Here is a 23307-nt window from a genome sequence, read left to right as displayed (position 1 = left end):
TCCTTACACTATAAACACCTGTTTGGCATCCTTAGATTTTGGTTGATTAATTTTAGCCAAGAAAAATAAGGTGTGCACTTTTAAGACTCACTGACCTGATTTGTCAAGTGCTGCTTTGAATATTTGACCTCTGGAAAAGGTATAAGAATGATTTAACTTTGTAGAGCTGAGACCGAATGGGAATTTGGGGAAATGCAGTGCCTTTTGTCAGGCAGGTAATTAGAATATAGAATAATGATTGTCCCTCTGGCTTTTCACATCATCAGTGGACCCAGCAGCAAAATTAGTGAGCATGATTGGGATACCTTCTTTCTGCTGCCAGGGGTCAGGTGCCCATTTGCTGCACTGCCTTTGTAGAGCAGATCTGCTCTTGTGCAGAACTGTAACAGCTATTCAAAACTGAGTTTTGATGGCAAATCTGTTACAGACTTCTGCCAGCCCTGTGGGGCTCACAGACACTTATTTTTCCTTCTCACATGGAGTTCATAAATTCCCTTGTAGCTTGGGGCATGCTGTAATGTGAAAGCTGGGGCAAAGAGGCACATCCTTAATTCCAAGTCCCTGGCCAGATGTCAGGCTTGACACTTTGACGCGTGGGTGGGGTTCAGAGATCATCAGATCTTGACATGGACAAAATATCCTATTCTCCTCCACCCCTTTGTTCTTTGAAACAGATTGATCTAGAAGTTGCCTGGTCAAACAATCTGGAGAAAATAGCTGACATGGAAAGTCAGTACCCAGTGACTTTGATTAAAGTTTGGTAAAGGTTTGCGAAACAATGCCAACATGATGTTTTTAACCGAGGCAGTGTTGGTATTATCACTTCCAACTCCCTAGCAGAGAATCAGGGAGAGAATTTCTGAGGAAACCACTGCAGAAAATAGGAGCCTCCACTGTCCTGTTTGAAGCTCAAACTGCCTGTCATAAATTATTAATCTCTCTGATTTGCTGAGATGTTTGAGACTTGCAGTGTAATTCTAGGCTGCATTGCCACTAATATTGGTAGGAACACAATATCCACAGTGCCTTAGACAACCTTTCAAGTTTCTTGATACTTTTTTCTTTTGCTGCTGCCCACAGGTGGTGGTAAAACCTCCCCAGTTGAATGACTGATGCTGTGAGGGATGGTATGAGGGTTAATTTGAATAATGCAAAGCTATAATCTTAGTGAGTGAAGTGTTCCACTGTTAGCAGTGTTGGCAGGTGTAGATTCACCAAGAGAAATGGAGGGACACGATGACTTTTACCTGTTGGCAGGTGCTTCTGCGTCCTTGAGGTGGGAGTGGTGCTGGCTTCTGTCCATTCCCTCTCACTTGGATAATTAAGCAATTCTGTTTTGTACTTTTTTGAATAGATTTTCGTTATATTGAGATTTTTAGCTTTGCTTTTTCTCTTTTTTAATTACCAATTTTCTTTTTTTTCTAAAACAAAACAACTTCTGAAGAGCATTCTCCTCTTCCTACCCAACCAAGCCCACTGTTACTTCAAAGGATAGCCACAAGCTGGCATAGCTCTACCGTAGTTCTGGAGAGTGCTGTTTGAGGACAGGGTGGATGTGCCCAGCCTGTAGAAACAGAGGCAGGGAGACCTGCTACAAAACACGTGCACACTGTCACTGTGCTTTGGTGCAGGGAACTGCTGAGTAATTGATACCAGATCCCTGTATACTGCAGATGGGGAGCTGAAAACAAAGTCATTAGAGAGAGCACCAGGGAGAGACCTCAGGCTGCTGCCAGAGCAGGGTTGCCTCCTACAAAATGTCCCTCGAAGTTTTGTGAGTGTGATAAAACCTGAAAAGATCTGTGATCATGACAGAGTGCTAGTGGCTGAGCAATATCCATCTGATGAAACTGTCTGGAGCTATGCGGTTTTATTATGTACTTTTTTTGTAGCTTCTGTCAATGTAGGTTTGATCCCCTTCATTTGCATTTGGTCACCCTTACCCTGAATTCTTGTTTTCTCTTATTTAAGAGAAAAATCTGCCCCTCTATTTAAGAGTATATTGGCCAGCACACACTGCATGGCATTTCATTCCTATTTAGCCAACCTGTAGAAACTCTTTGAGAGAGAGATTGGTGTTGTGGTTGGGTTGTTGGTGATTTGGGTGTTTTTTCAGCATTTCAGAAGGGCTAGCCAAACACATTATGCTTTGGGTTGCATTTGCTTTTAGAAGTGTTGCCATTAGCTTAGTGAGAAATTAAGCATTTTGCTACTTTATAAGGATGATATTCTAAAAAGAAACTATTTTGGATGATGTGGCTGCAGTCAGGTCGAGCTCCACACTCTCTCTTTTGTACACTCATTAATAGTTTTTCATTATTAATACTGTTCATTTTCTTATCTCATTGCTGTTTCTAGTAAATAGTTCTTATCTCAGCCCATGCGCTTTGCCTTTTATGGCTCCAATTCTCCTCTCAAATCCTCTGAGAGGGGAAAAGGGGGTGGGTGAGCAAGTGGTGTGTAGGTTGGAGTTTCAGTGGGAAACACTAAATTGGGGGGTACCATTCCTAAACCATGACACCAGTACAGGGAAATAAACTTCTAAGGAGAAATGTTGATGTGTGGTTAACCTTCAGGTGAGCTTTTAAAAGTAAACTTTAAGATTTACCTTATTGTTCATTGTATTTGATGTTGCTTACCCTGGTGGTTGACCTTGGGTAGTGCTGGGCAGGCCTTAGATACAGAATTCTCAACATATCTGCAGTCATGTGTTCCATTTTTTGTTCAAACAGATGCAATTTTCTGCTAGAATATTGTGAATCCCTGCATGAGATGTCTTGAGACTGTATCCAAGTACAGCAGTCTCTGTGTCACTACTTGTTGTTAACACAGTAGATTTTATGCAAAAGAACAATCATATCTTTATGTAGCCCGATTTGGTTGATAGCATCTGCTGCCAAAAATCTATTATCTCTAGATTCCAAAGGAATTACTCTTTCTGACATGGTTGCCTAGAACTTGTGTCAGGAGAACACTGGTGGAGAAACCATAACTCTTCTAGTTCCTAAAACTAACTCAGTTCTTCATCAGAGTGGAAAAAAGCAAATTTACTTAGAAGTCCTTTGTCATCCCTTTAAAGCCAGGTGCAGCTCCACAGCAGAACTGTAGTTATTAAGATACCCTCTTACAGGTTATTGTCTCTGATTACACACTTAGAGAAGCCCTGATATTGACCATCATTAACAATGAATCTCTAACTCTTCATTCGCCATTATTAAAATGCTTAAAACATTTGAAAAATCAGGATACACTTGTTCAGTGTTGTACTCAGTTGTCAAGGAAACCTTTGGTCTTCTGGACAGGAGGGCAAACTGTCTGTGTGCTTCTGGTTCTATATGAACTGTATTATTTAACAGAACATCAACTGAGAGGCTTTGAGTAATTTTGTACTGTTTCTCTTGATGTAAAGCACATTTTGTATGCAGTCCCAATTCAGACCTCACATCCTGAAGTTTAATCTCCTGATTTGAATCTAGGCAGGCTCCCTTCTCCTCGTAGTGTCCCGTTGGTGCAGCAGTGGCTCTGATGAGTGTGACTCTGTGGGAGCTGCTCAAACTCCCCGCTGGCTGTTTCTGCGTCATGACACCGTTTGTGTCAATTCTATCATACTCGATGGCAGTGATGCAATTGTCCTGACTGGCTACTATGCATTAAGCTTGTGTGTTAGTGAGCAGTGTCTACTGGATAAGTAAAATCCATTACCCTTGTGGGTGCTGCTAAAAATTGTGAGGGGAAGGCTGAAGAACTCTGACAATGGAGCTGTAGACTGGAAAATAAAATGTCAGGAGGCAGAGAGGGAAAGGGATGAGTTAAACACAACAGGAAGATATTTCCAAGGTAAAAACATTTCAGAATTGACCAGTGCAAGGCCATAAAGATAAGAACACTTGGGACTGGGGTAAAGACACTACCCTTGGGCTGGGGAATTAGAGCTTACATAGATGCAAGTGGAAAGTATGCCATGGGATTGGAAATGAAAGGGTCTTGGTATTAGACAAGGCAAAGTGCCATGCAATACCCTCCATAGAAAACCATGGGTACAAAGGCAAAGGTTTGAAGTGTGGCTTCTTAAAACAAGAGGCTTAGCCTGGCAGCAGGGAGTGGTATGGCAAACCCATTATGAAAGAAATGTGTTGTCTGAGGTATGTGTGAATGTTTAGAGGGGAATAATTGTGCATTAGAAATACCTGAACAGTTCAGCTGCTGATAACCACTACTCAGGACGGGCGGCTTTATGGCCAGGTTTTCAGTCAGGAAATGCAAACTGCAGCCCAAGAATGACGTGCTGATGTTAAGGTGTACAGAGGTATGTGATCATGCCTTCTGCAGTAAGCTGATGTTGAGGTAAGGAATTGTATGACAAGGGTCAAAACAGTAGCAAAATTTAAAGAAGATTCTGCTCTGCAGCTTGGTGTGGTTGAATGGATGATTTGAACAGCTCTTCCATATGTGCAGTCCTTTATTCAGGAGACTATATTGTCATTTGAGAGAGTATTGAGAAAGTATCCACTGCAGTGACCCACTTCTGGATAGGGAATGGGAAGAGGGTGCTTGTCCCATGGGGCATTCCAGTTCAGCCTGCACGGGCTGCATTGATGCTGTTGTGCAAAATGTTATTCCTGTGTGAAGCTTCAGGGTCACTCAGAGTTGTACAGAGGGAAAAGCCTGAGGGCCAGGTTGATCAAACGTGGCTTCTTCTCTTTGAGGAAAGAGTTGATTTTACTTGGGCAGTGGTGGACAAAGGGAATTAGTTGTGAAAAGAACACCTGAGGCAGTTATTTCATTCTGCTACAAGATGGGAATCCTCTCACCCCTTTTCCAGGCATATCCTCCTCACACTCTCAGTGTGAAGTGACTTGTTGTGTTAACAGCAGGAGAAACCAAGTGGCTGCTGAAGGGCAGTGGGGTCTGTAGGGATGAGCATTTACAGTGTACCCAGGTTTTAGGGGTAGCTCCAGGTCTGACTGGTTAGAGGCATTTACATTCTGATGTTACTCTGCAGAGTTTAGGGGAATGTGAAAACTTTACTTAACTCCAAACGTGATTTTTGTCATGTGCAGGGTGCAGCCTTCTTGAGAGGTATGCAGACTGGCTTTGTTTGATGGCTCAGGCTCTAAAAGAGACACTCAAAGTGATGTAGTTTGGCACTTGTGCCCTGCCCCAGGCTCCTCTTCCTCATCCTGTTTTTCTTCTGCAGTCACTGTAGATCTGTAATGTCTAGAACAACAGAGCATACCCTATCTACTCCACAATCCCAACAGACCCTCAGTAGTGGTCATCCTTCTTGCCCTACTCTCAGCACAGCTCTACCTAAAAGATTGAAAATGTGTGAGAAAAAATTAGCAAACTAGATTAAAATAAATGATTTTATTTTTTTTCTTCCCCCTAACCATCATGCCTGGCTTTGCAAATGAATAATCTTTATTCTCTTGGGTTTGGGGCTGGTCACAAGAGCCTGCATTGAGATATTCAATTATTTAGTGTCCTTTTAAAAGAAAAGGTAATGTATGCAAGAGAGATGTTAAGATCTGCTCTGGTGACCATCCCTGCAGCTGGGATTTTAAAAGAACATTTTTGTCAGGGCCCTTGTGCTTGTGGTGCCACCACTGCAGTTCTACCCAGAAACAGATTCCTCTGTTTTCTCAAGGGACGATGAATTTATTTTGCAAACCACAAATTGCAAACCAACCAATTGCCTTGTCACCTTCCTCTCCTCGCATGAGTTGCTGCAATACCTTTTCAAAACCATTTTTCACTTTCTCATTATATTTGACATTATTGTTTCTCAACCTTGAAGATTTGTCTTTTTTGACCTCCTAGACAAAATTACATATATGGATAAATTTCAGTATAACATCTTACCCCGTTTTATTTTGGTCTCTTGCTCTCCCTGTAATCTCTGGCACAAAGAAACTGATTTGAAGTACAAAGCAGTATTCTGGAAATATATTGTAACATTAAAAAACATAATAAATAATTCATGAAGCCTATGCAGAAAAGTATTCCACGTTATTTTAAGTAATTTTGTTTGACTGTGGTAGGGGGTGAAAATGATAAGAGATCAGAAGTGGTCACACTAACCACAGTGAACAAAAATATTTCAGGTTGGGCATATTTTCTCAGAGCTGGCAAATCAGAAGTATTGTCTCTCCTTTATGAATACAGATTTCCCAGCAATTATGGTGTAGATAAAGGTACAAACCTCTTTCAAAAACAAAACAAAAAAATCAACCAGATTTATTACTATGGATTTCTGTTGAGAGTCAGAAATGCAGCCTGGCTAATATGTTGGAGTTTCCTTTTTATTTCCATCCTCCCCAACTTTTTTTTTTCCCTTCAGTATAAGAGGAGGACCTAGCTGACCTGTGCTTACATCTAAATTATTCTGATTTCTTTTGGATTCTGTTGAGTTTTGAAATCTGGATACTGACTGCACTCTTCTAGGACACTGTGTCACGCATTTGGATAAAGACTTCAATTTGTGTTTGTTTACAGTGATATTAGATGTTAAGAGGTTTATCCTGATGCTAGCTTCTTTGCCAAAAGCTCCAGAATCAGAGATGACCTTGCATTTCACATAGCTCTGTGGGTAGAATCCCAGCCTCATTCTACTTCTTTCAACTTCTGCCACACGTTTGGCTCACTGAAACAAGAACTTTCTTCATCTGGAAAACATCAGCAGGAATTATGTGTCCTGGAGAGAGCATGCTTCCAGCAGGCTTACTGAAAATATTGTCCCATTTTTACCTGAGTGCTTGGGGGTATGGATGTGACAGTGGTCTCCTATGCAACCCTACTGTGCATTACACCCAAAGCGTATTTCCTTTTTGTCTTGTACCTGTAGTACCCACTGGTATCTCTAGTTTGCCTTTCTGTATTCCTCCTATCAACTGTCTTTCCTGTTGTTTTTTCAGGTTTTTTTTTCCCCCTCTCTTGCCAGATTATCTCACAGATCTACAACTTTGGGATAAGCAAGAGGCCAGAGCATGTGTTTAGATACTTTGGGCGATTTTGCGGTCAAGGACAAATTTTTTACTTGCTTGGTTTTTCATCCCACGTGTAAAATGGTAGTAGTAATACTGGACACTCCTCTGGCACACTTTCAAAAATAACAATTAGGAAGTAATTAGTCTGGCTTGGAATCAGGGAGCTTTTAACATTTAGTTTAACACAGATTAACACAGTGTAGCCGGTGATAAACCTACATTGTGGAAAAATAAATGAGTTTAGTGAGTCCACTGAAACCAAGCCAATGTCTGAGATTCAATGGCGCACTTGTATAGTCCCTTTTAAAATTTTCTTTATTGTTTTTTGAAGTATTTGTTGACAGCTGTTTTCTTTGGCAAGTGTTAGCACTTGCTCCTCAAGAGAAGAACAAGACCAAGTGTCTTCTAGATAAGCCTAGTGGCAGCAGAAGTCAATGCTAGCCTCAGCCCAGCATGGGAAGGCAACTGGGAATTTGTACATGTAAGGAGTGAGTGGACTAGTGGAGCATTACATTCTGTATTTACTCTGTTGCTGTTTCACATTACTGAATGATGTTTAGGAGAAAATTAAAATCTTTCTAATGAGACCTAAATGAGATGTGTGGAGCAGCAGAAGGTAGTTCCATGGAATGAAATTAGATCTGATGGTTGGGATTTAACACACTCTCTTTTGCCAGAAATGTGTAAGATTATTAAAGCATCACAACCTCATTTGGTCGCTTTGTAATCTGTTCTTAACCTCCATGCTGATGAAGCTGTTATGTAACAGCTAGAGCTAGGCTAGAGCTTATGTTGCTTCAGTGTATGGGAGCCCATGCCCAGAGACCCCAGTGAGGCCAGGTGGAAAGCTGGCTGCATTTTCCCTCTTGAGATTATGTGGAAAACTTGCTTTAGGGCTGTGTGTAGCATCCCTGACCACAGACGGGTATCCTAAGATCTATGTCTTATCACTGAAACACTCCTGCTTTCAGGAACCCCGTGGCAATTCTCTTGACAGGGACATGGCAAACCCTTTCTCCTTCAGTACCTAAATTTTGGCTTCATACAGAAGCAGAGGTGACTGCTGTAAATAAGGTGTTTATTATTTTCATTAAATTAAAGGTTTTTCTTAAACAGGAGTAATCTTTTGTTCAACTTTTATCAAAAGAGGGATGTAGGTGAGGGGGAGCCCTCGCTCAGAGCCCTTGCTGAGCTCTCATTTTAGAATGAAACATTGCAGCATCTATGCATCTGTTTACTGGGAACACCTGATGAGTGCTATCTAAATGATCTGTGGTCAGGGAATCCCTAGTTTAAAAACCCAGCAAAAGTCTGGCTGTCAAGGAGAGGTCAGAGCAAACCATCTCTAACAAAATCAGAGTCAAGAGTGTTCTCCTCATTTAAATGGAGGGAGAAATATTTCACCTGTCTGGATGCATCAAAATTCCGCACATCATCTATTTACACCTTTAACTATCTCAGTAGCTTCATCCTCTTCCACCCCACAAACACAAACTCTGGCTAAAAGTGCAGTAGGAGTAATTTGTCAGTGTTTAGATCTCAGTTTCCATCAGAAAGACATAGCAATTCAGAGTGACTAAATTCCCAAGGTCATCCATGAAAACTGCAGTTCTTGCTAGTACATAGCAAGCATTTCAGTCCTTTCTCTGCTCTGTTCTTTTGCTTCATCAGGAACTGTACAATAACTTTCATTAGACAAAACCAAAGCGTAATTTATTTTGCATTTGCATCTTTATTCTACAACACAAGCAACATAAATAGTTTATACTTTTTGTTTTAAAATATTTCCATTTCAGAATTCAGTCAGAATAAAATATACACAAAATACAATTTGCAAGCCAGCTGACAGTGACTGCCCAACCACTGGACACCCAAGGACCATACAAAGCTAGCGGCACAACAGGACATGGTGGACATGGGGAAGTGTTCTTCTAAAGAAGAGCAGAAAGGTAGAGGGAGGAAACACGGATGAGACCAAGGCATTGCAGATAGGTAGGAGCTCAGCAGAAGGTAAACCCAATGTAAGCACTTGTTTGACAAGGTAATATATAGTCTCTCTTAAGAAGAACTATTGACTCCTCCTGAATATACAGCTAGAGAGATTAAGTCCTGGGAATCATGTTTTGTGGTAAAATTCTTCCTCTGGCAACCATCATCATGGAAATAAAATTTGATTTTTTAGATTTTTTTTTTTTTTAATTTTCAAACAGACAAGACTTAGATCTTTGGCGAAATGGAGTGTCCACTCCCTTTGGCTTGCTTTCAGTTCTGGTTGAAGGGCCCATAGAAGTATGTTTGTAGTCTCACAAAAATGACAAAAGGGGTGGGGGGAGAGGAAAAGAGGCAGAGAAGTGGGGGGAACTGAAAGAAGGTTCTTGCTGTTGTCATTGCACACCTTCAGCCTCTTGCTCCCGTCTAGCAAACACGTGGGCTACATGTGCTGTCACCACCCTGCTCTGCCCTTCCTGACTGTTCTCCCTTTGATATCAAGCCCTGTCTTCCTCTGCAGTGGGGGGCTCAGGAGTCACAACCTGATTGTGGAGGAGATATTTGTCCCTTATTTGAGCCTGTATGCCTGTGCCTGTCTGCCAGCTGTGCTCTCTTGCTTCAGCTTGCTACTTGTGGAAGTGTGACACTTCACCACAGCCCAGATGGACCAAATGCATGGACAGGGAACAGGACCCTGATGCTCTATGGGAGTCAGATAAAATTTATCCAAGTACATAAGCTACCTTTTGAAAAGTGGGATGTTAGGTAAAAAGATTTAATAGCTCCTGTTGCCATGTTTCTTAACCAAAAATGCGTTCCATAAGCTCAGCTCTCCAATTCAATGTGGCAGTGTAGATTATGCAACCTCAACTTGTGATTTTGCCAAAAATTGGAATTTGAGGGATCTGGTTCCACAGGAAAGCTCATTATTGCATTAATCCAGGATCATACACCATAGCTCCACTAATATCCATAGAATTAGGGCATTTCTTCTTCCCTCTGCTTTTAGTTTTCAGCTTGGAGACTTCTGAGCATTAAGTGAAAAGACTGATGCACACTTAGGCCACATGTGTTTTCATTTTTTCTTTAAAAAAAGCCAACACTGCTTGTTTGGCCAGAACTGTTTGTTTAGTATCATATTAGTAAGTGTCACATATATAATATGTATTCTGAGGGGAATTAGTGGAAATTATTTTTTCCTTGCAGTTGTATAACTTCTGGAGTCCCAGGCATGTTGCTGGTGAGGGCTGCTGAGACCCTTTGGTGATATCCCTATAGAAGCTCCGCTCAAATTAGGGAGGCTCAGTGAAAAGGGATCACTAGCTGCCACATGCTTTTATCTACATTGCATAAAATCCAACATTTGTGCTTCTGTACAATGGTAAATTGGTCCTTCACACTAAAAGAAGAGAAACTTCTTTTGGTAAATTGATGGTGTCATCTGACTTCTTTAACACTTGTGGAATGATCAGCAACTTAGACATACCTTTGTATAAAAGGGCATGGGGAGGAAGGAAGCACTTCATTTTTTGTGAATTAAAAACAATTTAGTACTGAGAAATGGCATTACTAGAATGGATTGCTGATGGTGACAATAGCCAACCCACATGCACAGTTTCTCAACAGGTTTCTATACAGATGAGCTAGAGAAAAAATAAATCACTTTGGCTGGCTGGATCTGTAAAAGTGAGGGTTCTAGTTTTGCAGTATGGGGTTGCATGGGAGTGTGTGCTGGTTCCCATGGATTTTTCAAGCCGGAGGTGTATGGAGGGCAGCAGCAGAGAGGGTGACACAAAGAATTTTACAGGATTCCTCCTTTCCTGAGAACTTGTGAACCTGTATGTAGGGATTTAAGGATTCAAGGACCGAGTCCTGAGTATTAAAGATCCCTAGCTACTTAACTTCCATTGATTTCAACAGCTTTAGTACTTTGAGCGTGGGCCCAAGCTGTGAAGAAAGCTACAAAGTGCAGGCAGCAAATGGAGCTGGACTCTGCTTTCTAACTTGTTTGTCACTTGGTTTCATGTCAGTGCTGTGATGGACTCTGCATTGTTGATACCAACCCTGAGATGCTGCTATTTAAAGTACAGGTGAAGATTGCACATGGTACTTAGAGATGGGGCTTTTATCTTTGGTGAGTGAGGATTTGTCAGTGAATTTTACATAAAAGTTCAAGTTTTAAACAAAACTTGAAGCTCAAAGTGAAAGGGAAAGCACGTTACAAGTAACAAGTGTAAACTGTGCTTGGCCTTGACATGAGCAAACCACAGTGCTGAGGACATAAATTTTTCATCTGTGATGAAGCAAAAGCTGTGTTGCCTGTGCTGGGAGTTGTACAAGGAAAGTATTGCCCAGGTCTGTGTAAATCTTTTTCTAATAATTCTTTCTATATGGTAAATCAAGTCAGTTATTCTGAAATGAGTGTTTATCCCTGTAAAGCATTAAATCTATATTTTAACATCATAAAAACATGAAGGCATATTAACCAAGAGATAGTGGTTGTAATTCAGTGGCTGCTGAATGCTCAGAAAAGGTACCAGAACAACTGTGCTAACCATTGCTGGTGTGACACAAATACATAACACAGCAGATACGCATATTACTGATGTGGATAGCTCTTTGAAAATATGCTGAATACCCAGAATATGGCAGCGACTGGAGCTACAGGTATCTGTACATATATATGTCAATCATCTCATATGACTGCATATGTTCACAGTGATGAGGTGCAAACATATGCGATGACCTGAGCATGTAAGGTACGGTCAAACCCTGCCCCTCTTCAGGACTGCTTTCCTGATGAGTGCTCTGCTTTTCTCAGCTTTAAATATTTGCACAGTGATGAGCTGTTTCGTGTGCTTAAAGATAGTTGATGGGGGGCAGCAACAACTTTCTCTGTTATCAACTGCCTGAAGATTTTAAGATGAGATGTCCTTGTCTCTGCTGACTACAGTGGCCCTGAGGAGGGTGGTGTGAATTAGGCAAAGGCAGCAGAGGTGCAGCTCTGGTACCTGAGAAGGATGTCAAGCTATAACATCTTCTTTTTTAAAGCATTTTAGTTGAGTAAAATTTACTAGGCAATTATTTTAAAAAACAACTGGCCAGTTCAATTAAAAAAATCAAACCAAACTCCTACAGAAATTTATGTGACAAAAAAACTAAAGGCAGGAGAAGAGAAGAATGTGGTCATTAACCGAGTAAAGAGCAAGCTCATGCTGCAATGCAGAGACTGGTTTGCTCATGGTTCACATGTTTGGTTCAACAGTAAAGCTGCCAATACGCTGCCATGCATGAGGCTGTAGAGCTAGCAGTATAGATTTAAACGGGATACATGTGTGAATACACATGTGGACACAAGGACTGCTACTGACTGAGGTGCTTCCCCACTCACAAGCAGAAAGCAGAAAAGCCACTGTAGCATGGACATGTACCTGGACATGCCTGGGGTGTGAAATGCTGGGAATTCCCCTTCTGAAGCTTAGGACAGGCTGATGCCAGTCCCCTTTTCCTGGGACTGTTCTGGCAGACTTCTCCTTTGGGTAAAAGCTTGCTTTATGAGGTCTGATGGTATCATGCTGGCACTCATGAGCCATGAAACAGGCCACACAGCACCTATGAAATGGTGGCTTTACACATGCATTATTCTACTTCTTTGGGGCTTACTGGTGTCTACAGCTAAACTAGCAGAAAAATTGCCGAGAATCTGATGAACCAACTAATTTCTTTTTATTTGTTTATGTTTTGAAGGTGCATCAGAAAGCTTCAGCTTCTACATCTCATGGTTGTGGTTACTGAAGCAGCCATGGGCTGCTCCCCTCACCTGGTTAGCATTTTATATACACAAGGAAAAGGAAAAGCAGCACATACTGAATTTGGCTCTGGAAAGTCTGCTGGTTCAAATATTCCTTCTTCCCTCCTAAATTACTTTGCTGGAATTACTCAAAGTTATTTATGACCTTTTAGGAAGGGGTGTTAATGAGCAGAGGCACTGAGGTGTGACAATGGGCACTTAGAGCATAATTTGAAGGACAAAGCTCAAAATAGGCCAACAGCAAATGTACTTGTCCTTGTTTTCCAATGTGGTATTTGTAGTGTAAATAGTTAAAGTGAAATTACATTTTAGGTCTAAATGGTGGCTAATCAGGTAACATTAGGTTATACTGTGTTCATGGGCTTGAAGGAGGTGGTGGTAATGGTATTGTCACTCCTAAAGCTTTTTTTTCTGATTTACAGAAGGATTTTGCATTGCAACCACAATGCAACCATGGTGATTCCTAGATTCTAGGACCTCTTCTGTAGTCCTGAGTGATTTCACTAGTACTGCTGTCAATTTTATTTCCCGTACATAATTTAGGGATCTGCTTTAGTTTTAGGTCAGTACAGCAAGGATCTGCATCTATTCAATGCATTTATAATGAAACCATCATAGTTGGCTGCTTTGAATATGGTTTATTACTCTGATTTTTGTTGTTGCCTAATTATTGTACTGCTTTAAAAACAGTTCTGTATAGATGCCAAATAAAAACTTTAACAAAAAATGTAACCACACTTTTACCTGAAGATAAGAAAGACATGGCAACAGAAAACAAACTGTGTTACTACTCTCTCAGATACCAAAGCCTAATCTAACCTGTCCCTGAGGAAGTATTAAAACTGTTGGGGGAAAATCGACAATTGAAATAATTGTTAAATTAGTAATTCATAAAGTCAGCTGAGGTGGTAGAAAAGAGTGGTTTTTACATAAATTTTATGTCCTTTAAACAATTCAGCAAAGGGAACTTTTGAAAGAAAGGAAAACAGCATGACTGGCACTACAGAAAGTTATGGGACAAATACTCCCTGCACAAGACTAGCAGGTGACAAATGGGAAGAAGGCAATGGAGAGAAAAGGCAGGAGGATGGTGTCAGACTGTGAACAAAGCAGCTTGGGAGATGGCTGTTCAGTAGAGCTTCTTGGCTGCCTCTGTTTTTCCAGGTTTAAGATGCTAAAAGCAGTAATTTGTGCAAAATCCAGGCCTGATATAAAGAGATGACATTTTTAGGATGCTTTGGAGCAGGGACTGAAGCTGTATATTTAGTTGGCATGCACATTTTAAAAGCCTTCAGAGAACAGCATTAAGGGGTCACCCAAAATTAAAATCAACTCATTTTCAACAAGTTACCAACAAATGATATAGCATGGGAATACAAGATGAAATGTCCCAAGGGCTGTGACATAACTTGTGCAGCAAGGTAACCCTTTGCTTTGTGTGAAAAGCATCACATATGCATTTGACAACACAATAGTCAATCCTCCCCCTTCTCTTCCCTCTTACCAATAACAGCCAATTGCAATAGTCCCAATAGAAGTGCTGCATGGAGGGGGTTGTACCTCCATGAGGATCTGTCTTTTTCTATTTACAGCAGCAGACAAGAAATTAGAGAGAAACAGGAAATATACCTCCCTTTCATACCATCATACCAATTTTCCATCTTGCTTCAGCTCCAAGTGGAGTGATAGGCGACATTTAACAAAGTTGATAAGGGTGTTCCTGGCTACAGAAGATCTACATATGCAAACATAATTTTCCAGTAGAATAATAGCTGTAGTGGTGCTTAAACTGGAACACTTTACTCTGCTTCGTTGAGTGCTGGATACTGGCACATGCTGGTATTTGCTGTGGTGTGTCTTCCCCACAGCTTCACAGGAAAGAGCAAAACAAACTTCCCTTTTGCCCTTAGGGGGAATTAGACATGTGGCAAAATGCTCATCTGTAGGCATAGGGTGAAGAGGCAGCCAGGGTGGTGCTGCAGAGAGGGCAGTTTGACAGTGCCATTTCTTTTTGAGCAATACTCCACAAAAGCAATGCGAGGATCAATAGTCTATGCTTGGTTCACCCATTTTAGACCTGGGATCCTTTAGTTACTCCAAATGTGACTTCAGAGGCTCTTCTTGGAGCAAAATTAATTTCCACTTTCTCTAGTGAGTGACACATTTAGTTACTCCAATGATCTTTAGTTGGCTATCCTCTCACATGCCAATTTTTGAAGGGAAGATGTTCTCCTAAAAAAATGTCACCTTATCACTTGTCCTATAGCCCCACCTTTTCACTAACTTGTTTTTATTTATTTATTTTCTAAGTTAAATAGGTTTACTGACCTGGTTTGACATCCACGTGACAGCTGCACTCACAGCTAATTTCAAGTGTGGAAGTTCTGCTGCAAATTCGAATTAGAATGAAGGCTATGAATTGCATCACCTCTTCTGGTAGGAGCCTGACTTACAGACAGGTTCTGGGTTCTGGGGCCATGCTAGATCCTCAACAGACTCATGCTTTGCCTCCTTTGCTAGTGTGAGTGAGGGACACACAGGTGGATAGACAATATAAATTGACATGCTCACTGTTTCTTAATTTATCACCAACAAATAGGCAATTAATGAACCCCAAGTACTTCTTTGCTGTATACCTTGAATGTCTTCTGCCCTTTGCAACAGAGCACAGCTTGGTTTAAATGATGATATCGTAAACGCGGCCCACTCTTCCCAGCCACTCCCGCACTGCCTGGCGGACACGGATATCTGTCACGTGGCAAGTCAGCTGGCTGATACAGGGAAACACTGCTGGCTGCAGAGCTGTGAAAGTTTGGTCTGGCAGAGCCTGAATCTGGTTGAGAACTGTCAGCACCATGTTGGTCCATGCCTACAAAGAAATTGGATTTAAAAAAACCTCTTTAGAAGACCTTCCTAAATAGAGTCCAGCGGTTGAGGCAGAAAATAAGCTATCTGGTGGTTGCAGCCTCATGAAGCAAACTGAATAATGCCAGCATATTCATTTAAAAGTTCACCATGTCTTCCTAAATCACATTCAATACTAAGTCATTATTTGACTTTGTATTGCAGGTATCATGCTCACCCTTTCCTTTTTTTCTCCTACAGTGAGCAAAATCTGTCAAGTTTGATGCTTTCACTGATTTGTTCACTTGGACATGCAAACAGCAGGCTTCTCTTTAGCAAAAGAAACCATTATTTTTCTCTGGAATTAACTAAAACCCCATTCTTAAGTTCAAAAGCAATGTGACAAGCAGCATGGCTTTTTCAAAAGCCTTCAGTGGGCTACAGCCCATAGCAGTAAGCAATGAATTTCCTGTAGGTCATCAGTTCTCAGGATTAAGGGCAGCTTTGGCCCCAGCCACAGAAGCACTATTGGAAGCTGAAATAGTATATGCCTGATGACACTTCCCTGAAGACAGACTTTCTTTTAATAGGACAGAATCAGGTTTTTATTAATTCCAGCTCCAGAAAGATTCAGTCCTCATCATGAGGACTTAATTATATAATACAATATTTAACAAAAAGATCATAATAACAAAAAAAATGTATAGGTATCTTTTTATGTATTGCTATTATTATTAGTCTTCTACAATAATGTCCTACCTGTATCTGGGCCTCTGCATCCCTAATAGATATATTCAGGGAGCTGACTGTGGACCCTGAACGGGGTCTCTTCTCTTGTCTCAGGATCTCTGGACCAGCACTGAATGAATGCCTCATTTGACCTTGATCTAGAAGATGTTGCGGCCGCTGGAGTACAGGTGAATCTGGCCCTCTTGAACCCAGGAGTTCTCCTTTCTTTTCCACTTTGACCTCTTTGGTGAAGGATGTCATGGCCTGTTGCTGCTTTCTCTTCTTGTATTCTGTCATAAACTTGGAGATGGTTTTGTCAGTGGCTATGGTGTAGATTTTGTTGCCAGCACTCTCCCACCATTCTTTTTTCTTGGTTTGCTCTTTTTTCTCTGGTTTAGGACTCAGGGGTGGGGGTAGGAGCAATATTTCTCCACTCCCTCCTCGAGGTGTCAAGCTGTCTCCCAGTTGGTCTCTGATTTGACTTCGGTCATCTTCTGATGGTGTGTCCTTTCCAGACAGCCCTCCAGTTGAAGGGGTGGAGGTTTCTGAGTGAAAAGATGGTAAAATGAAGAAAGAGTCACCTTTGAACACTGGAGGTTCCTCTACATTATTCTCCAGGTCCAGGTGCATTTGGATGTAGTTGTTGCACAGCTCCATGCAGAGCTTGTGAAGCCTCTTGATCAGCCATCCCCAGTCTGCATTGCTGACAGGCTGGACGCTCAAAGATGGGATTCGAGCCCTCCACTGCCTCTTCTCCTTCCCTCGTGGGGGACTGACCTGGGCAGTTTCTTCAAAAATGTCTTCATCTTCTGAAGAACACTGCTGTGATGAGTCCGTGCTTCTCTCATCATCTTCAAAGAGGATCTTTTTCACTTGCTCTGCAGTGATGTTCTCCTGGTTTGTCAGGATTGCACAAACCAAGGCATGGAAGTAGATGTTGAAGCTCATTGCTGACTGGCGATATAAGTTGGCAGCTCCACTAATGCCAGACACTTTCTTCAACAAACACTTCAGCCCAGGTCTGGTGTCAAACTCTCTGGCTGTTCTGTAGGAGTCCAGGAGTAAGTCAAAGATGACAGCCAGGTTTTGCATGGAGATGTACCTGAGAAAACCAGCCAACTTGTTTTCTGGTACTTGTATTGCCATTTTTTCCTCTAAGTTAGAAGGACCTTTCACAAATTCTTCCAGTAAGATGTCATATAAATTCTGGAGTAGTACTTGGTGGGACAGCAAGCTCACCACTATCGTCCTGAAAGGAATGCTTGGTAAACCAAGCATGGGAAGGAAAAAAATCATAGAATATTAGAATGGTGCACATAAAAGCAATAAAGGAATAAAAGCACACTCAGATATTTCAGTCTGCTATAACTGAGGAATTCATTGACACACAAATTATTCCTCCACCAACATGTCCGACAACTTTCAATTTGCCATGACAAATTGAGGCCAAAACTAATTTACTACTCAGTTTCCATTTCCACTAATGCCCAGGAGTTCTTCTTAAAAAGTAAGCCATGAAGCGGTATCCAACCAATAAAGAAACATGTACAGAAACATCAGCAGGGCAATGCAGCATGCAAAGAAGCTGAAGTCTGGCTGAAGGCACATTTCACTGCTTGCTCTTAAGACTTCAACTTGAACAGTGAGAGCCTACCATGGAAATATCTATTCCTAATCCTGTTCCTCACATATGGTACTGGGTGATTCTTAGCTGTGCTCCTGTTAGAGAGATGCTGGGAGATGCTTGTTTAGCCCTCACCGATTTTTGATTTGCACAGGGGACACAGGAATGGTAAATGCCAAAGTTTTCAGGTCTTTCACCAGTAAACAACACTGAGAGGCTTACAGGCAAGCAAGGCTTGGAGGAAAGATAAGATTGCTGTTTGGTATCTCATGGATTTCAAATTATAAATAAATATATCTTAAGGTCTTTTAAAAAGGTCTTTATGTAAGATTACAGGGCAGTGTTTTAAATTGAGCTGATGCACATAATACTTGATTTGATGTAATGGGTCAAGTTTTAATTAGCACAGGTATCAAGTAAGGAAGAGATTTTTCAGTTTGCTTGCAATACTGAAGTTTTAGGTCTAAGTCAAAAGCAAATTTTCCTTTAACATGAGAAGTTCAGTTGTAGACTTTTGACATTTTTTGTTGCAAAAATTATTCTGCTTTCATTAAACAACTTTCAAAAGTGTTTGGGAATATCAACACAAAAAGCCAAATGTTAACATTATTTTTAAGAAATAATGATATTTAAAATAATATTTTAAGAAATAATAATATTTAAAAAAAAGTTCAGGCAAAGCTATTCTTTGGTTACATTCCCCGTGTTGGTTTGCCTACCATGACGCAGCTGTCAGTGCTAATACATCAGCCAAATTTAGTACTTTTGTTATTTGACAGTGATAAAATGTTGATAATTAGCACATACAGTTGAGCTCTTTATGGGAAGTAGTTTTCTGCTGTAAAAATCATTAGAGGCTCTGACTCAGAAAAGCTCTTAAGAGCATGTATGAAGTTAAATGAGAGCTTGCAGTGATTTCAAGCAACTAATCGTGTTCCAAAAGCAGGTCGGGAATGAAGGAGATCTGCTTTCCTTGTAATAGCCAAAAAAGCAATTTACAAGGACAGTGTAAGGTACTGCTCAATCCCAAAAGAAACTGGTAGAGAACTGCAGGTGAAAACACAATGCCAAAGCTGGTTAAGGATAGTATTTTCTTATTCTACCCAAAGTTTCAAACTGAAATATATGATTACTTTTTAGGAAGAAGAAAAGCTCCCTTACCCCAGCTTCCTGTGAAACGATGCAGCATTAAGGAAACAAAACCAAAAGGGAGAAGTGAAACCCTGCTAAGGTTAAAGTAAAACTTTGGAAAGGCCACATTTACTGTCATGCATGATTCCCATATTACTGCACTGCTGTAGCAAATAATATGAAAACAGTGGCACAGTCAACTTGTGAGCTGTATTTTGATGAAAAAATGAGCATTGCTGGGATAACACTTGGCTATGGGCATATAAACCTTTACCAGTTGGTTGGACAAAGCACAGTGTGAGCATTCAGAGTTTGTATTAATTGCAAGCTTTATTTATTTGTTTAAAGACAGGCAAGACCTTTGCTACTCTTACAAACACATCCTGTTAGATTGCATGGCCTTATGTGCTGTGAGAGGTGAATATGCCAGTCTTTTGCTTTGCATTCATAATAACAAGAAGAATGACCTGATAGCCTTTAGAAAAAGGAAATATTTTCCCCTATAAAGAAACAGTTTAACCTGTGATCTCAAGCTTTCTTTGTCTCTATGCAGTGCCCTGTTCTCTGATGGTGAGGCAACTGAGCACCTGCTCTTGGGAGAAAACTTCTGTACAATAGTGTAAGAATAGGGACATCTTGCATGGTCTTTCTTCCTGTCCATCCAAAGAAGGACCATTACATCCTTATCACCATCACATTGTTCCTTATTGCATAAAGGAATTAGATTTGAATGGCATAAAACCATGTTTGGTATCTTATAAAAGACAGTTTCATGCCATTACATACCTTGCAATACAAACACAAACCCTGAATGCAGAATTCTGATTCTTGGCCCAAATGACGGTACAGCAGTTGTTTAAACAACCAAGTGCAAGCAAAAGGAAATATTCTTTCACAGGATCAGACTGTAGAGCAAATAGATGAGCTTCTCAGGCGGTAATGTAACAGAAAGACTTCTACAAAAATAATGTGCCAAGCAAAAACAGCCTTCCCAAGCTCAATGTTGGCAGCTTTGCAGTTTTGGATGTGGTCTCTTCAGTTTATAATGCCCCAGTTTATCCACTACCTTTTTCTACCTTGTTAACCAAGTAATAGTAAATATAAAAGACCCTTAGTGAAGCAGACATTACATTTGCTAGGTATCACTAAAAATGCAACAGTGTCACAAAACCTAAATTTGATCAGTGAGTTCATTTTTGTTGATGAGCCCTATGGAGAGGTATGATTTACCAGGCTCAGTTCACATCTCTTCCTGTCCAGCAATATTTTTATCTTACTTTTAGTGACACATTTTTTTTCCTTGGAAGATATTTTACCTTCTCTGGTTATGCCCATTTGGTTTCTTATCTGGTGGCAGGTCAATAATGAGCACACATGACTGGGCGTGTTCAAACCCCTCCTTGTTGCTAGGGGTTTTTGGGGAACACTGAGTCTCCAGCATGAAGACCTAGAAAACAACAAGTTACATAAAACAACCAGTTTAGCACTTGCAGTGGGTCCAGGGGGGAAAGGGCTGGGAATAGGATTCCCTGCAGTGTGAAGTATCTGTCATACTGAATTATTTTACAGTGATAGAGAGAATGCAAGGTGTCCCAACAGGCAGACCTTTCCTGGAGTATACTACTTTGGTAAAACAGAGGTGGGCTACCTCCAGACATCCAGCAGGATGCAGGGCAAAGGACAGATATATTTTTCTTTGAACCTGTATAACACCAAACCAAGCTTTCTACTGTCTGTATGCTTCTATCTGAAAGGATCATGTATAGTGGAGACAAGGATTTCTCTGCACAGTAAGCCAGTTTCACCTAGAAAAGTTGGTTGTTGGAAGCATTATTTTCATCCATGAAGATACAATAGACACCTAATATGCAATCCTTTGGGGGTGTGTTGTGATTTAAACACAGACAACAACTAAGTACCAAGCAGCCATGAATTTACCACACCTCACACCACATTCCTCTCAAGGACAGGGAGGGGAAGGGAATCAGGGAAAAAGATAAACCATTGTTATATCAACCCATGGGGTTTAACAATTTAAATGAAATATAGTAATATCAACCACCACCACAAAAAAGGAGGCAAAAAACCCCCCAAAAAAACAAAAAAAAACTTTGCTCAGTACAGTTGCTAATCATTCATCATCGGCCCTTTCCCAAACAGTTCCTCTCATTTACATACTGAACATGACATTCTGTGGTATGGGATATTTCTCTGGCTAGTCTCCATTAGCTGTCCTGGCCATGCTCCCCACCAGGCTCCTCATGCATCTCTTTACTGGCGGAAGATGGAAAACTTTAACTCAATGTGAGCACTATTCAGCAACAACTAGAACATCAGTGTTTTATCAACATGATTCTCATACTAAATTCAAACCACAGCACTGTACCAACTACTAGGAAGAAAGTTAGCTCCATCCCAAAATCAGTTCAGTGGGAAACAGGGAAACAACTCTAAATTGTCGTAGCTTTGTTTTGTAGCTTCATAGTTGTGGCAAATCCTCATTGAGGAGGACTCCCGGAATGCCACTGATAGTGTCTACAAGAAAAGTATTAATGTTACATTCCCTGCTTTCTTGAGTTCTGCATCTTTAGAACTTAATTTAAAACACATTTTCTATTCGAACAATGTCTGTCACTACCACATTATTTGTGATCATCAATCCTGGTCTGTGCGTCTCAGATTTTCAAGCAGCATCAGAGTATGATTTATCAAGTCAGAAATTGACACCAAACATCTGCTGGCTGTTTTAATCTATCTGCTTTCCCATGCTGAAACTGTCATATGGTATTTACAGTTTTATGGTACCCTGCAGGTCATTAAGTTCAGTCTGCTGTATTTCAAAGAACTTGTTTCATATAACCACTTTCATAGAATGAATAACCTTCATTGTAGTTAAAAGGACCCTAAGGAGGTTGTTTCCAAGTTTGCTCTGCTGATTCTGATTAGGAGTTAGTGAATCATTTGTTAAATGTCAGCATTATCCTCTAGCTTTGCAATCTATACCTAGGTATTTATAGAAAAAATGCTTTGCTAGGTTAATTAAATCTTGTTTTCCTATTTTCATATCACCATCTCTGTTCTAGTGCAATTCTTGTCCTTTTAATTTATCCTTCTTTAGCAGGGTATTCAGAAATCTATGTGACATTCTTGACGAGGATTCACAGTGACACTACTATTTTCCCTTATCAGAAACATCTCCACTGATGTACGCTACCCTAGCAATTTTAAAAATTACATTACACAGTAGGCTCATTGTCAGTCCTTTTAGATACCCATGCATTTTTCCCACCTTAGGCATTCCAAATTCCAATTTTAGGAATATTGAGGTTTTGGGGTTTTTTTTATTTTCTTTTTTTTTTTTTTTAATGTCTTGTTTTGTTTTTTGGTTTTGTTTGGGCTTTTTGGTTTTGCTTTGGTTTTTTGTTTTTTTTTCTTTAGTTTTCGTCAATTTTTCTGAATACTACTATTAGACAATTGATGTTAGGCTGGTGATAAGACAAGTCTTTGCCTGTAGGGTTTGTGAGGAAGATGGTGGAAAAAATACACCTTCATAAAAGGTTTCTGACTTCCCCTGAAACATCTGTCAGTACCTGTTGTGCCATGGCTCTGATTCTCCAGTACTCAGCTTCAGCACTTGGTGAGAGGGAGGGGGCTGCCACCTTCACTTCACAGGCATCTCCACTAAAGCTTTCAGCACCACTATGGAAATAGCCCAACAGGTTCTAGAGAGAGACACAACATCAGAATTTCACTATGCGTTAAGTAAATGACTGTAGCCATGTCCAGCCTGTTTGTATGAAATACAAAATTCAGTGACCTTTCCCATTCCCACCAGCTGGTCACCTTCCACCTAGCAATTAATATATCCAATGTAAAGAAGCTTCTTATGGATGCTGGTCTGCAAAGACTTCACAGGATTTATTGTTTACAAAACAAGACAGTGAATTGAAAACTAGTCTATATGGAGCATGCAGCTACAGCAAAGCAACATTGTCTTCTATGTAGTTTTTGTAAATCCCGAGGAAGAAATTGATCAAAAGGGAAATTTTCACTTATTGAACTCTTCTGATTTCATACTGGCAAGGCAATTTAAAGTAAGTCTGAACTGTAAGCTACTAGTGTTCTCTGCATATGTTTAGAAAAACTGATTTCAATCTCCACTGTTGATCCAACATGTTTGTTTGTGAATTGAC

General features: G+C 40.6%; 1 protein-coding gene across 4 annotated transcripts in view; it reads right to left on the bottom strand.

Annotated features, from left to right (window-relative positions):
- Nucleotides 1-8694: 8694 nt before the first annotated feature.
- The window catches only part of ARFGEF3 (ARFGEF family member 3), an 86623-nt gene continuing 72010 nt past the window's right edge, over nt 8695-23307 (bottom strand). For 2 of the 4 annotated variants that reach the window (XM_033056529.1, XM_033056531.2), the window contains 5 exons: nt 22705-22836; nt 20431-20561; nt 19145-19153; nt 16390-17620; nt 8695-15655 (listed from right to left, as the gene is read on the bottom strand). In XM_033056529.1, the coding sequence (XP_032912420.1) occupies nt 15464-15655; nt 16390-17620; nt 19145-19153; nt 20431-20561; nt 22705-22836 (1695 nt within the window). In that variant the 3' untranslated portion in view covers nt 8695-15463. The remainder of the gene's footprint in view (nt 15656-16389; nt 17621-19144; nt 19154-20430; nt 20562-22704; nt 22837-23307) is intronic. The other 2 variants (XM_033056530.1, XM_033056532.2) reach the window with 1 other exon arrangement.

Source organism: Catharus ustulatus, chromosome 3 (genome assembly GCF_009819885.2).
Source record: "Catharus ustulatus isolate bCatUst1 chromosome 3, bCatUst1.pri.v2, whole genome shotgun sequence".
NCBI classification, from domain to species: domain Eukaryota; kingdom Metazoa; phylum Chordata; class Aves; order Passeriformes; family Turdidae; genus Catharus; species Catharus ustulatus.
This window is presented reverse-complemented; position numbering and strand designations above follow the sequence as displayed.